This window comes from Tachypleus tridentatus, chromosome 9 (assembly GCF_004210375.1).
Source record: "Tachypleus tridentatus isolate NWPU-2018 chromosome 9, ASM421037v1, whole genome shotgun sequence".
NCBI lineage: Eukaryota > Metazoa > Arthropoda > Merostomata > Xiphosura > Limulidae > Tachypleus > Tachypleus tridentatus.
The window spans coordinates 133392652-133405626 of record NC_134833.1 but is presented as its reverse complement, the minus strand read 5'-3'; the positions used below and the strand labels follow the sequence as shown (position 1 = coordinate 133405626).

Sequence of the window (12975 nt, the reverse complement as noted above, 5' to 3'; positions counted from 1 at the left end):
CTTAGATAGATTCATACCTAAATAACTGCTATATGGTCACTTAGATAGATTCATACCTTCATCACTGCTATATGATCACTTAGATAGATTCATACCTAAATCGCTGCTATATGATCACTTAGATATATTCATACCTCATCACAGATAGATTCTTACCTTCATCAATGCTATATGATCACTTAGATAAATTCATACCTTCATCACTGCTATATAATCATACAGATAGATTCTTACCTTCATCAATGCTATACAATCACACAGGTAAATTCATACTTTCATCACTGCTATATGATCACACAAATAAATTCATACCTTCATAAATGCTATACAATCACACAGATAAATTCATACCTTCATCACTGCTATATGGTCACATAGATAAATTCACACCTTCATCACTGCTATATGATCACACAGGTAAATTGATACCTTCATCATTGCTGTATGATCACACAGATAGATTCATACCTTCATCACTGCTATACAATTACACAGATAGATTCATACCATCATCTCTGCTATATGATCACACAGGAATAATCATTTGAGAAGACCTTCCACACACCTTTACGATCACATAGAAATAGTTATATGAGAAAACCATCATTTCCATATGATCACATAGAAATAGTCATATGAGAAGACCTTCCTAACTGTTTACATTGACAAGAAGAAAGATTACAAAGTTTATATCTTTATACTTTAGGTTTAAAAAAGATGACAAAGTAAAAATATCATTTTCAATGCTTTAAATTTGAAAAATATCTTTCTTGATGTTTTTTGTTCTCCAAGGAATAACAAAGCCAAGAAACCAATACCACTTACTTGCAATCAGTGAGACTTAACAAACAAGAATGTCTTCATAACTAATTTGTGTCTAGTGAAGGATAACAATAGAATAACACTTTCCCACTAAATTCCTGATCAGTGAGATGTGACACAAGTAATTTTATTGATAACTTCATTATAATACTGTGAGAGATCAGATTGAGGAACACCTTAACTGCTGCTCATGATCACACAGATAATCTCTTGATTATCAAGATATGACAAAATAAGCACTTTTTTATGGTTAGAGTGAGATCACAAAGCCAGTTGGCTTCCCTTACATTTGGAGTAACATGATAGAATGTCAGGAGTATTGTTGCCTTTTGTTTAAATTGAGATGACAAAATAGTTCATCTCTCTTTTAACCCCTTATTTATATTAAAATGGCAAGTTCATCGTTCTTTCACTTTTGGGCTAAGAGTGATATGACAATCACGTAACCTGTGTCACTGTGTAAAATAATATGATAAACTCAGTTGGCATCTCTGTCTAGTATATGTTTAAAGTGACATGAGACGTGCTACAGATTATCTCTTTTTTGGTGAGATAATAAAGACCATAATGTTCTTTAATTCTTTGTGTATAGAATAACGTATCAAAGTCAAAGGACTTTTAGAGCACATATCAAAGTTAAATCACACGTTTTGCATCTTTATGCTTACATTGATGTATATAAAAGTCTGATCACATTTTGTACTTTGCTATGTTTAGGAATATGCCAGAGCTACATTGTGTCGCTCATACCACTTATATTTTTTATGTGGCATTTCAAAGTCAAATAATATCTCTTGTGTTTAAAGTGATATATCAAAATTTGATTGCATGTTTAAAGCGACATATCAAAGTCTATTCACATCTCTTATGTTTAAAGTGACATATCAAAGTATGATCATACCTCTTATGTTTAAAGTGACATATCAAAGTATGATCATACCTCTTATGTTTAAAGTGACATATCAAAGTCTGATCACATCTCTTATGTTTAAAGTGACATATCAAAGTCTATTCACATCTCTTATGTTTAAAGTAACATATCAAAGTCTATTCACATCTCTTATGTTTAAAGTGACATATCAAAGTATGATCATACCTCTTATGTTTAAAGTGACATATTAAAGTCTGATCACATCTCTTATGTTTAAAGTGACATATCAAAGTCTGATCATATCTCTTATGTTTAAAGTGACATATCAAAGTTTGATCACATCTCTTATGTTTAAATGGATATATCGAAGTTAGTGTGCATCTCTTATGTTTAAATGGACATATTGAAGTTAGTGTGCATCTCTTATGTTTAAATGGACATATTGAAGTTAGTGTGCATCTCTTTCCCCTTCGTCTAACAGACTAAAGTTAGACTACATGTCTTACTTCTCATTGTTTAGGATCATACTTTTCAGTTAAATCATATCCTATTCTTTATGTTTGAAATGATGTATAAAAGTTAAGACTCGTCTTTTTTTACTTTATAATTTCAATGTAATCATAAAACTAAAAACGAGTACTTCACTATTAATTATTCTGAGAGTAAAAGAAAGTAGCGAAAATTTAATCTGGTTTTATGTACCTGAGCAATCTGAACGTTTTCAGCACGTGCTTTACGTGAAAGAAAATATTAGTGTCAATACGTCACTCTCATAGCTCTCTCGAGACGTATATCATTGTGAAAGATTATATATCTCTTTGTAGATAAATATCTTATTTGTCGTTAATTTTTCACGTTAGCGCTTTACCGAACTTCCAAACAAAATTATTATGTTTTTATAACGACGTTCGTATTGTCATTGGCGCCAGGTGGTACAAACCTTAACATTAGCAGTTATAAAGATAGACCAATGACGTTTAATATGTACTTCAAGACCAGCTGACAACATCGGTTAAGTGCTATCTCTGCGTTATCTATAGATATGCCCTATTATGAAACCCCAGTTAGAATAATGTCAAGGAATATCCCGATGTTACAGCAGATCTTGTAACTTAAGGTAGATTATAACAGTCCACATTTAACCAGCTATATGTTGCAGTGATATACCATAGAATGTAATATTCCAGTTTCAGTTAGCTGTTTATTGATGTAATATACTGCAACCTGTAACAGTCCACGTTTCATTAGTTATACGTAACTCTGATATATTTCAGGAACATTTTTAATTGTCTTCTATGTGCAGTAAATCTATAATTTAAGTGTCAGCGATGCTGTTCCCTCAGAAGTAATAAGATAAGATATTTTGTTAAAACTCCTATCATTCACCGTCTATCCTTGTCCCTCTCACTCACCCAACCACCCCCAGTGGCTCAGCGGTAAGTCTGAAGGCTTATAACGCTAAAAATCAGGTTTCGATACTGGCAATGGACAAAGCACAGATAGCTAGCTCATTGTGCAGTTTTGCCCTTAACAACAGTCGATTTAAGAAACAAATTGTTTCCTTGGTAATAACTAGGTAAGCAATTTGGTTAAAAATCAAATATTTCAGCTTCTTCACTCGATAATAATATAACGTATGAATTGTCTCCATATTTTGTTAAAATAACACCTTTCATCTTTCCTCGATTATACTACAATACAAGGAACTTTTTGAAACTTTAAATTTCTGTCAAATGTTGAGATCGTTCGATTGATGCTTAGTTATCATGTAAAACATGGGTCCGATGGATCATACGTCACTAGAATTCCTGTATAGATAGTTTTATACATGTTCTAAATGCAACTGAAAAAAAAAAAAACTGTGCGTGTGTCGATATTCGATTATTTTCCCGCCGTTTGTCTGCGTCCCAGGAATGAGACAACTGAACGGTTAAGAATGGGAAACTTCCCTTCTATTTCCCTCAGGCTGGCCCCTCCCTACATTGAATAGCATCCCTGGGGTCGGGAAAGATCGCATAGCACCTGGCCTTTGAATCAGACCACTTCTTTCATATGTGAGTGTTCCTATAGGATCCCAGACATGTATGCAGGTTTTGGTTATTTTGTTCCGTGGAAGACACAGATGGGCAGCGGTCAGTATATTTTCCTATCTATCCTCTACCTCAGAGTAAGTAGTTATGGGAACTAAAAATGAACGGGTACATTCGAGTCCTTGGGTACGTGAAGCATTCATTTAAATTTTGTGTTGTTTTTTTTTCTTCACCTGAAAGAAAAGATTGTGTTGCGAATAAAGTATCAAAACTTGGGAATCTCTCGTTGCCTAGATACGTAAAAAATCGAACGCTTTTATTCTTAAACACGCTGTATAAAATGCATCCACGTTTTTTAGGCTTAATACCTAGTATCGATAAGTCGTAAAATAAATGGCTTTAAATTACACAGGCCTGCGAATTTAAACTTCATAAGTTATTTTGATTTTAATAATGGATTTTCTACAACTTTGCTACACAGATTTCTAAAAAGAAAACTATTAATTAGATCAAGTTATTATTTCGTTTACCACAGAAAACGTTTTTTATTATTATATTTGGGTTATATAAAACGATTAATAGAACTCTCACGTTGAGACTGGTCAAAAGAAATCTATAGCCAGTGGTTGTTAACGTTTCAAGAATGACAAAATGCGATCCAATTTCAATGAAAATGATCCACTTGTATAAAAGTACGTATGAGCTTTTGTGAAAAATCTGTACGTGATGGAGAGAATTAGATGCCACTTCTGGATTTAGCGTTGTTTGTTTGTTTGTTTTTGAATTTCGCACAAAGCTACTCGAGGGCTATCTGTGCTAGCCGTCCCTAATTTTGCAGTGTAAGACTAGAGGGAAGGCAGCTAGTCATCACCACCCACCGCCAACTCTTGGGATACTCTTTTTACCAACGAATAGTGGTGGATTTAGCGCACAGCAGTTACTGTAAAACATATAAAATTATCACAGGCCTATGTTATTTGTCTATTTTGTGATTGATGAAACGAAAGAAGCTTTCCACCGAGAAATAACATAGAGTCAACGTTTCACGTCATTGTATTAAACGCTGAAAATACTTACATTCGTATTTAATTATTTGAAAACAATCATATTGTGTTTTGTTTCATGTTTTTATAATGAGAGGTTATGAACACTTAGAGATAACTAAGTACATACGTAAACCGGCTAGAAGTGCCGTAAGCCGAACACGTTTAATTATTGCTGTAGCTTAAAAATAAATACCCTACAGTTCAGTAATATACACAGTTAGCACTAACACTCTATTCATATTAAACAATGTCTGTTAGAATTTTATTTTTTCTGAGTCTTGTATTATCGTCGTTTTAAACTAAGTCATGTGAGGAAAGAGAATAGTCAACCAATGAAGTATTAAATGGTGTAAACTGTGTTAGAATAAAGTCTGAACACGTGTAGAAATTGACTATCCCTGCTGGCTATACTTTATCATATGTAAAAAAAAAATAATAATGATTAAATAATTTGTTTTACAAACTTCGAATACATGTGTAACGTTCCGTCGAATTTTTAGACTTGTGCCGTTCCTAACAACAACAAGGTATTTGCCATTCAGAAGGTTGGGAACTTGGAAAACTCTCTGTCCTGTATCCTTCCCATTCAAGGTAGGTGTTAAGCTTCACGCACAATGTCACGTGTTGTGTTTGTGGTACTTCCAATAAGAACTACTTCAGAGAGTTCGGTAATTACCTCGTTTTTCTGTTCCACTGTTTTATATTTGTTTTCTAATAACAGTTTGTGTATCTGAGTCATGACAACCAACAAGTAGGATCAGTCGGCCTAGTTTCTACTGATCCAAACCACATACCGGATTGTAATTGTCGTTCACAGTGATAATGCTGCTAACATAGAACGTCCTGAGACAGTGAGCTAGGGTGTGCCATAGCCCAGATAATAGTAGTGTATTGTGGCTCAACGACCAGTGGCCTCCTATTTTAGGCTATGCTAGAAGCAACCATGTAAAAGGTAATAGTCGTTAAAGATAAAGAAAAGTAGCCAATAGGCTTCACCCTAGTCTCGACTTCATATCTGGTAGTATTTTAATTTTGTCAGGGTTGTATTTTGAACCGTATCAATCTTTAATATCTTCTCGTTGTTATGCGCTGAGACGTTATGTAGATATCAAACGAGTGTAAAAGTACATTCTATTTTACTTTTTAGTAATAAAATAGATAGTGGTAGATAACAGATGAAAACAATACGCACTTGTTTAAAAAAAGTAAAAAAATACCTTCCTCCCCTATTGTATGTGCATCAATGTCGTGTTCCATTATGTATTAATTAAATTCACAGTTGCCTTCAATGTTAGACCAAGATAAGTTAAATGACTGAGAACAGTGAAAGGTAATTCACATTTACTCTCAGTGTTAGACCAATATATGTAATTTAATCGGCTTTCTGAACAGATTTAAACTTGTTTACTAAATACTTAGTCTTAGTGTTAAACCAAGATAAAGTGTGTTTGTTTGTGTCGAATATTCGCTAAAAGCAAGTCAAGAGCTCATTACGCTAGCCGTCTCTAATTTTGGGCTTATATATCAGTTAGTCAACAGCACCCACATCCAGTTCTTGGACTACTATAACCAAATAGTTGGATTTGGCTGTCACTTTTGTAATTCATCCATAATTTCAAAGTACAAATTCTAGTATTGTTTTTGCAGCGACGGAGATTGAGCCATGGACCCTCGGATCCACAATCTGGCGCACGTACATCCTGGTAACAACTAACAACGTCCGGCCCTTAAGGTACTGTAGACGATTGTCTTGTAACAGTGGAATATTTTCATGTACCTAATCAAGGCCAACAATTTATTCTGGAAGAAAGTGTTTTTTTTTTAATAATAATAATATATATAAATTGTGTTGTTTTTAATGGAATTTCAGGTCGTCTGAACTTGTTCCATTAAAATATACACTTATCTCGACATTTCAAAAAAATCATTTAAATTGTCAGGAAGAAACAAAAATACGAATCTGTTTTGCAATGATTTAGCTAGTTAAATACGTTTTTAATCATTTGCAATTTGTATCATTATTAATTTTTATGTTCATTTTTCAATTACGTTTGACGCTTTCTGAACTGTATTCTCATCAGTGTACAAAGACGCATTCATTTCCGGTTGCTAGCAGCACCAGGGAAAAGAACCCTTAAATCATAAAATTTTAATTATGATGTGGAAATTTGTTCTAGCTCACCGAACCTTGACTTGAAAAATTAATTATTACTCGTAAACAGGTAATTATCTTGTTAATCTAATTTTCACCAGATTTTTAATATGAAGCTTCATTGTCAGAAAAAGTATATTTGTCGAAGTTCCTACGTTCGTAACACCAAACCTGTTACTTACAAAAAGTATAATACACCATAGGCTTAACTTCATTCTTTTAGCCTAACTGTTGTAAGGCAGAGAACATTTTCTGGTCAGTTGCTGTCTGTGATTCAGTTTTGTTGTAAAGTTTTGCTAATTTCCCTTTAGCTAGCTTCAGTTTGTCATGTTTGGATTAGCTCGGTCCTGACTCACTTCTATATTATACTGAATTTCAAGTCAATGTTGTAGCCTTCTTTTAGATGTATTATTTGATATAGGTACAAATGTTAATCCTGTATTTTGTAATATACAAGCGTTGTGTGTGTGTTTTCTAATATCAAAGCCACATTGGGCTATCTGCTGAGTCCATCGAGGGGAATCGAACCCCTGATTTTAGCGTTGTAAATCCGTAGACTTACCGCTGTATCACCAGGGAACTACAAGCGTTGTATTAAAATGCAGTAGCGAGATGGAGGAAACGATTTTTGTTGTTATTGTGATATTTGAAGAAAAATGTGTAATGATAAAAACCGCGGTATGTGAAGTTAATCACTTTATCATTTCCACCGTGGGTGCATGTAACACAATAACGGAAAAAATAAACGCTTCAAGTTGCTTCTACTTCCTTCTTTTTTTGTAGGGAGGAACAACGTTATTTTTTTAAAATTCACGTAAAGAATAATTCATCAGGTTTTTCCTGTTGAAAGTGCTGTATCTGTATAGTAGAAATAATACAGTGTTTAATATTTTGTATCGCAGTGAGGTTTTCCTATTAATATGCTATAGATAGATCAATTATAAGGAATGCCCTGTTTTAATTATTACTTCAAATTGTCATTTTACAGGAAACTTTGATTTTTCTTTCTGTAATAGAGCATTTCCTCAAGGTAAACTGTTAACTTAGATGAAATATTCTATTCGTAATTCTTATATACCACGCAATTCAGTTTTTGTTGGTAAGTTAACAGCTGAACTAATTAGAAAAAATCACAAATTTAATTAATTATTTCAAAAATATGTTATTGAATCCTACTGAAACCGTTTTGTTAAGAGATCCTTCATTTAGTGGGATGGGAATAACATGCATATCTAAATAACGTCGTTCACGTAAGTAGGATTGTTTTGATAAAGTAAGTCTCCTTCTGGAAAATTATAATGCTAAGCCTATTTGGGGAGAATTTTTTTAAATTTTTTTTTAGGCGGCTTTCAGCAAATTTATAACTGATTAGGGAATTTTCCATGACAAATATGAAAACTGAAATTATTTGATTTATTCGTGTGTAAAATATTTCTGTTAAGCAATTATCGATATTTTTGATATTTTGCTTGTCGCGTATGGATCATTATCTTTTCATGCAGGGTTGCACAATGAACCATGTCCAAACAAGTATCAGGATAATAATTTCAACAAACACTCAGAGCACGTTTGAGTGAGGACAAAGTACCAAAAGTAGATAACCAGCTACTTTAAAAGTCTATAAGCCTTATTTATTCGATTTTAACAAATTAGTTTTATAAATAACGTATTTCTCATTAAACTGTAAAGGTAACTCGAAAGTTAAACCCATCGTTTGGAAGAGTTTTGTAAGTATTAAGAAAAACTGTCACCATGGCAACAGTTAGGAATTGTATATTGTTGTTTCCTGATAAGGATGACACAAACACGTCTTAAACGTTACCAGCGTTTAAATACTTGACTAGTCACCATTTATTTTTCTTGTGATTATTGTTTTTTGTGTCTGCATTAATTTTAACGTGTTTATTGCTGATGGTATAATGGTAAAGGGAGCTCACAAACCATTATTGTTTTGTTTTCATGCTTGTTAACGTAGTTTATTGCAAGTTGCTGATGGTTTAACTGAGTTTATCATTGTTCAGGTATAGAACTGACTAGTTCACGAACAAAAAATTCCGAATACAGATTATAACTTAAGTTAAACATGAGTTGTAATGGAAGTTAGTTTTGCCGTGATTCTCCATATTGCATCAAACTCCATTCTCCAAACACAAAAAGACGTATACCTATAACCCGAATAGAGGTAATGAGTTTCTTACGCCTATCACTAGAGGAGATTTAACTATTTTCTTACGTGTTTCTTCAACCGCTTCATTTACCTATAACAAACTTTGCGCCTGAATTTTAGCTTCACGAAAAGAAAAAAAAAAGCTCGTTGAACATTCTATAAATTCCATTCTCAAAAAGTACTTAGATGTGTGAGCTAATGAAGTCTTATTACATAGTCACTATAGTGCTTTGCATTATAATTACATTTTCTGTGCAATAACAACTCTGCTTTGCATATTAATACAATTTTCTACAGAATTTTGACTCTTATTTACAGGCTGATAACATTTTCTGCACAAACATTAACTCTGTTTCACATACGAAAGATTTTCAGTACAATTTCAACTCTGTTTTTTGTACTAATTATACTTCCTGTAAAACATTAACTCTGCTTTGCATGCTGAAGTAATTTTCTGTACAATTTTATCTCTGCTTTGCACAATAACAACATTTTCTGTAGAATTTCAACTTTACGTGCTAATTAAACGTTTTAAACATTTAATTATTAATTGATTAAATTTTGTAGGAGTTAAACTCAGATGTAAATTAAATTACTTTTCGTTTTATTTTTACATAATGTTACTGCCACTGCTATTAACTTATTTTTTTTTATTCACTTAAAAAGTTATGCCTTCTGTTTTGGTCATTTTAAAATGACAAAGAAGAAGAAATATTAATATCACATTTGCACGTATCTCAAAGATGAATTTATCATAAACATGAGAAATAAACACACACAGAAAAACAAACTACACACCAGAATGATTGATCTGCCTCATAATTTTTTATATATTAGACTAGATGAAGTACTCTTTCGTTGGATAAGTGAATTAAAGACTGGTTTGTAACAAAGGATAGGAAATTGTGTTTCTATTTTTTTCTTAACATAATAAACACTAAAAATTTAATTAAAATACATTAAGGTATCGATACTGAAAAGAAAGACATTGTTTTCAAGAATTCTATATATGTGAAATAAGCTTAGGGGTCCACGCCCCCCCCCCCTTCATCCTGTATGGCTGTGTCAAGTTGTGGTGATTTGGTACTTTTCCGAAATTAGATGGGCGGAAGGGTCCGAACCCCCACTTATCTCATGACTTTCCTCATGTCATCGTGTATAACAGTGTCAAATTTGGTGCTGATTGATCAAGAAAAGTGGAAACACACATACTGACGTTTATTAATTTAGACTGAAACTACAAAACAAGAAACGGAAAGAATAAACGAAATCTCAAACGATCCTCAAATTTCAAATTACACACAAAAATCAAGTATTAGGTCCAAAACACTCTTTTCACACACCTGTGTATTTTATGACAACGAAAATTAATGTTGCACTAACCGGCCGTTTTCACCACAAACAGCTGGCGGAATTCTCTTCGTACTTAAGAATTGTGTTTTGTATTCCAAAATACGTCTATTTTGAAATAAGTTACAAATTAATAGTTACAAATAAATTAATGTGGTGTAATAGCCACACTAGGTTTCCGTGAATTCATAAATAGAGCTGTTAGTAATGGTTCCCATGTACCATTGTTAAAGTGACCAATCTTTATCAAATGTGCCATCAATCAGATACAAACAATAGATCTAAGAGCAGAAGTAGCCAAAAATGTGGAGTATTATCTGATGTGTGCTTGGCATAATGTTCTTCATCTATCGTGGGTCTACAGTTATTTGTAATAATATTTTTGTGTTTTATGTGCAGTTATTAAGAATTTTATATACCAGCTAAACGTCCCTCTGTACAGATGTTGGAAAGAAAAGAGTAATTGGCATTATAATTTAAATAAGAGCTTTCTTATAAAACTAATTTTCACAATTAGGTCTGGAAAGGTATCCACAAGTAAGATCAACTTGTGTTAAGTTATACATTTAGAGCTTTAGAATAACTGAGTGTGTTTTTATTTTCTTTTTTTCTTAGATAATGGAAATCTTCAGATTGGTATTTTATCCTTAATTTTACCTTAAAGACCTAGATTAAAGGCCCGGCATGGCCAAGCGCGTTAAGGCATGCGACTCGTAATCTGAGGGTCGCGGGTTCGCATCCCCATCGCGCAAACATGTTCGCCCTTTCAGCCGTCGGGGCGTTATAATGTTACGGTCAATCCCACTATTTGTTGGTAAAAGAGTAGCCCAAGAGTTGGCTGTGGGTGGTGATGATTAGCTGCCTTCCCTCTAGTCTTACACTACAAAAGTTGGGACGGCTAGCACAGATAGCCCTTGAGTGCGAAATTCAAAAACAAAACAAACAAGCGTAAATAAAATTGATAATAATTACAATCTGTTTATTTAATCCAGCTCACCACATAACAGTCATTCTTCACGAAAGTCTACTACTAGTGCGTTTGTTATATCTTAATGACTTGTTAAGTCCTGGTACTGTACGAAAGGCCTCGTCGGCCCTGGATGTGGCTGATGTAGTGTAACTGATACAACACATTCTTTTTCTTTTTTTTCACTTACAAGTTATCAGAATTCACAGAATCCAAACAATGGAAAGCTTGTTAAATAGTGTAGTTGGCGATTGGTATTGTTGGCAAGCTGATTACCTTCTAGTCTTTTTCTCGAAAATTAGAGTTAGCTCAGATAGCTGCCGTGAAGCTTTGCGCGAAATCTAAGAAAAAAATACGTTTTCAAACATTACGCATGCTGGCCAATTAGCGAAATTAGTGTACATTAAATAAAAATTGAAAATTGCACATTTTTATTAAGTCTGTAAAAGTATTAAGTAAAATACTAAGTTCGGGCGTGGCCACATAGTAAGTGTGCTTAATTGTGTATCTCAGAGTCCCGTTGCCGCTGAAATGCGCTCTACATTTTGGCACCATTGGTATTTCATAATAGTAACGGTCAACTACCACTAATTAACTAAAGTAACCCATAAGTTGGTGATTGGTACTGTTGAATAGGCTCCCTCTAGTCTATCGGTTTAAAATTAGGAACGTGTAATTTTTTTTCTAACTTAGTGCATATTTCCGCAATAAATAATCTTATGGTAAGGTCATGACAATATAGGTAACACTAGTCGTTAAGTGTCTATATTTTCGGTTTAAATACAACAGTAGTATATGTAATTGTTTAAACGTATTACAATGATAATAAAATGTTTTTAAAATATCCCTTTGCACCTTTCTCTAAGATCTATTATTGTCTCAAGTATCTGTGAATCTTTTAATCTCTGTATGGATAGGCTTAACTGCTATGAGTAACAATGAGTTTACGTTTAGTGGGAATAGCTATTCAAGGGCGAAAGGAAATAACATAATTTATTAAATTGCTCGCCAGCTTTCTGATAATACGTTATCTCAAGAAAACTGTAAATTTATTTGTGGTGTATCACTGGCATGCGAATTTTTCAAAATAAATTCTCTTTCATCAAGATCTATATATAATATTTGCTTTTCTTCGAATTTAGTAGGAACGACACGCCTTTCGCACGTCTCTGTCTAAGCAATGAATTTAAAGTCCTTGCGTGAAGAGCCTCACGGAACCTCACCAAATTAGCTATTGATTGATGCACTTCATGATACCATAATAGGCTTAACTGTATTTTTGTGATCCGTGACAGCGTAATGATTTTGTTGTTATTCAAATACATTTGTTCTTTTTTGCACTATATTGTTTTCTGTTCTAATTTAAAACTAACTTGAGAATTTAGTTTGAAGTACTCCGGTTTAAAAAAAAATTGAAACCGTACAAAATATCTTGAATTTGCAGTTGAAATTTCATAATAAATTCCATTCTAAAAAGTCTTAATCAAAGTAACTTCTAGAATATCTCCTTGATCACTAATATAATTTAAAGTTTAAAAATATACACGGAGATTTGCTACCAGTTTCAATA

General features: G+C 33.2%; 1 protein-coding gene across 4 annotated transcripts in view; it reads left to right on the top strand.

The window, feature by feature from the left end:
• LOC143226417 (uncharacterized) overlaps positions 1-12975 on the top strand; it is a 93021-nt gene that overhangs the window by 67694 nt on the left and 12352 nt on the right. For all 4 annotated transcript variants that reach the window (XR_013014605.1, XM_076457353.1, XM_076457352.1 and 1 more), the window contains 2 exons: positions 5270-5360; positions 6417-6501. Coding sequence is in view for 3 of the 4 variants with exons in the window: in XM_076457353.1 (XP_076313468.1) it covers positions 5270-5360; positions 6417-6501 (176 nt within the window). In the remaining variant the exon portion in view is untranslated. The remainder of the gene's footprint in view (positions 1-5269; positions 5361-6416; positions 6502-12975) is intronic.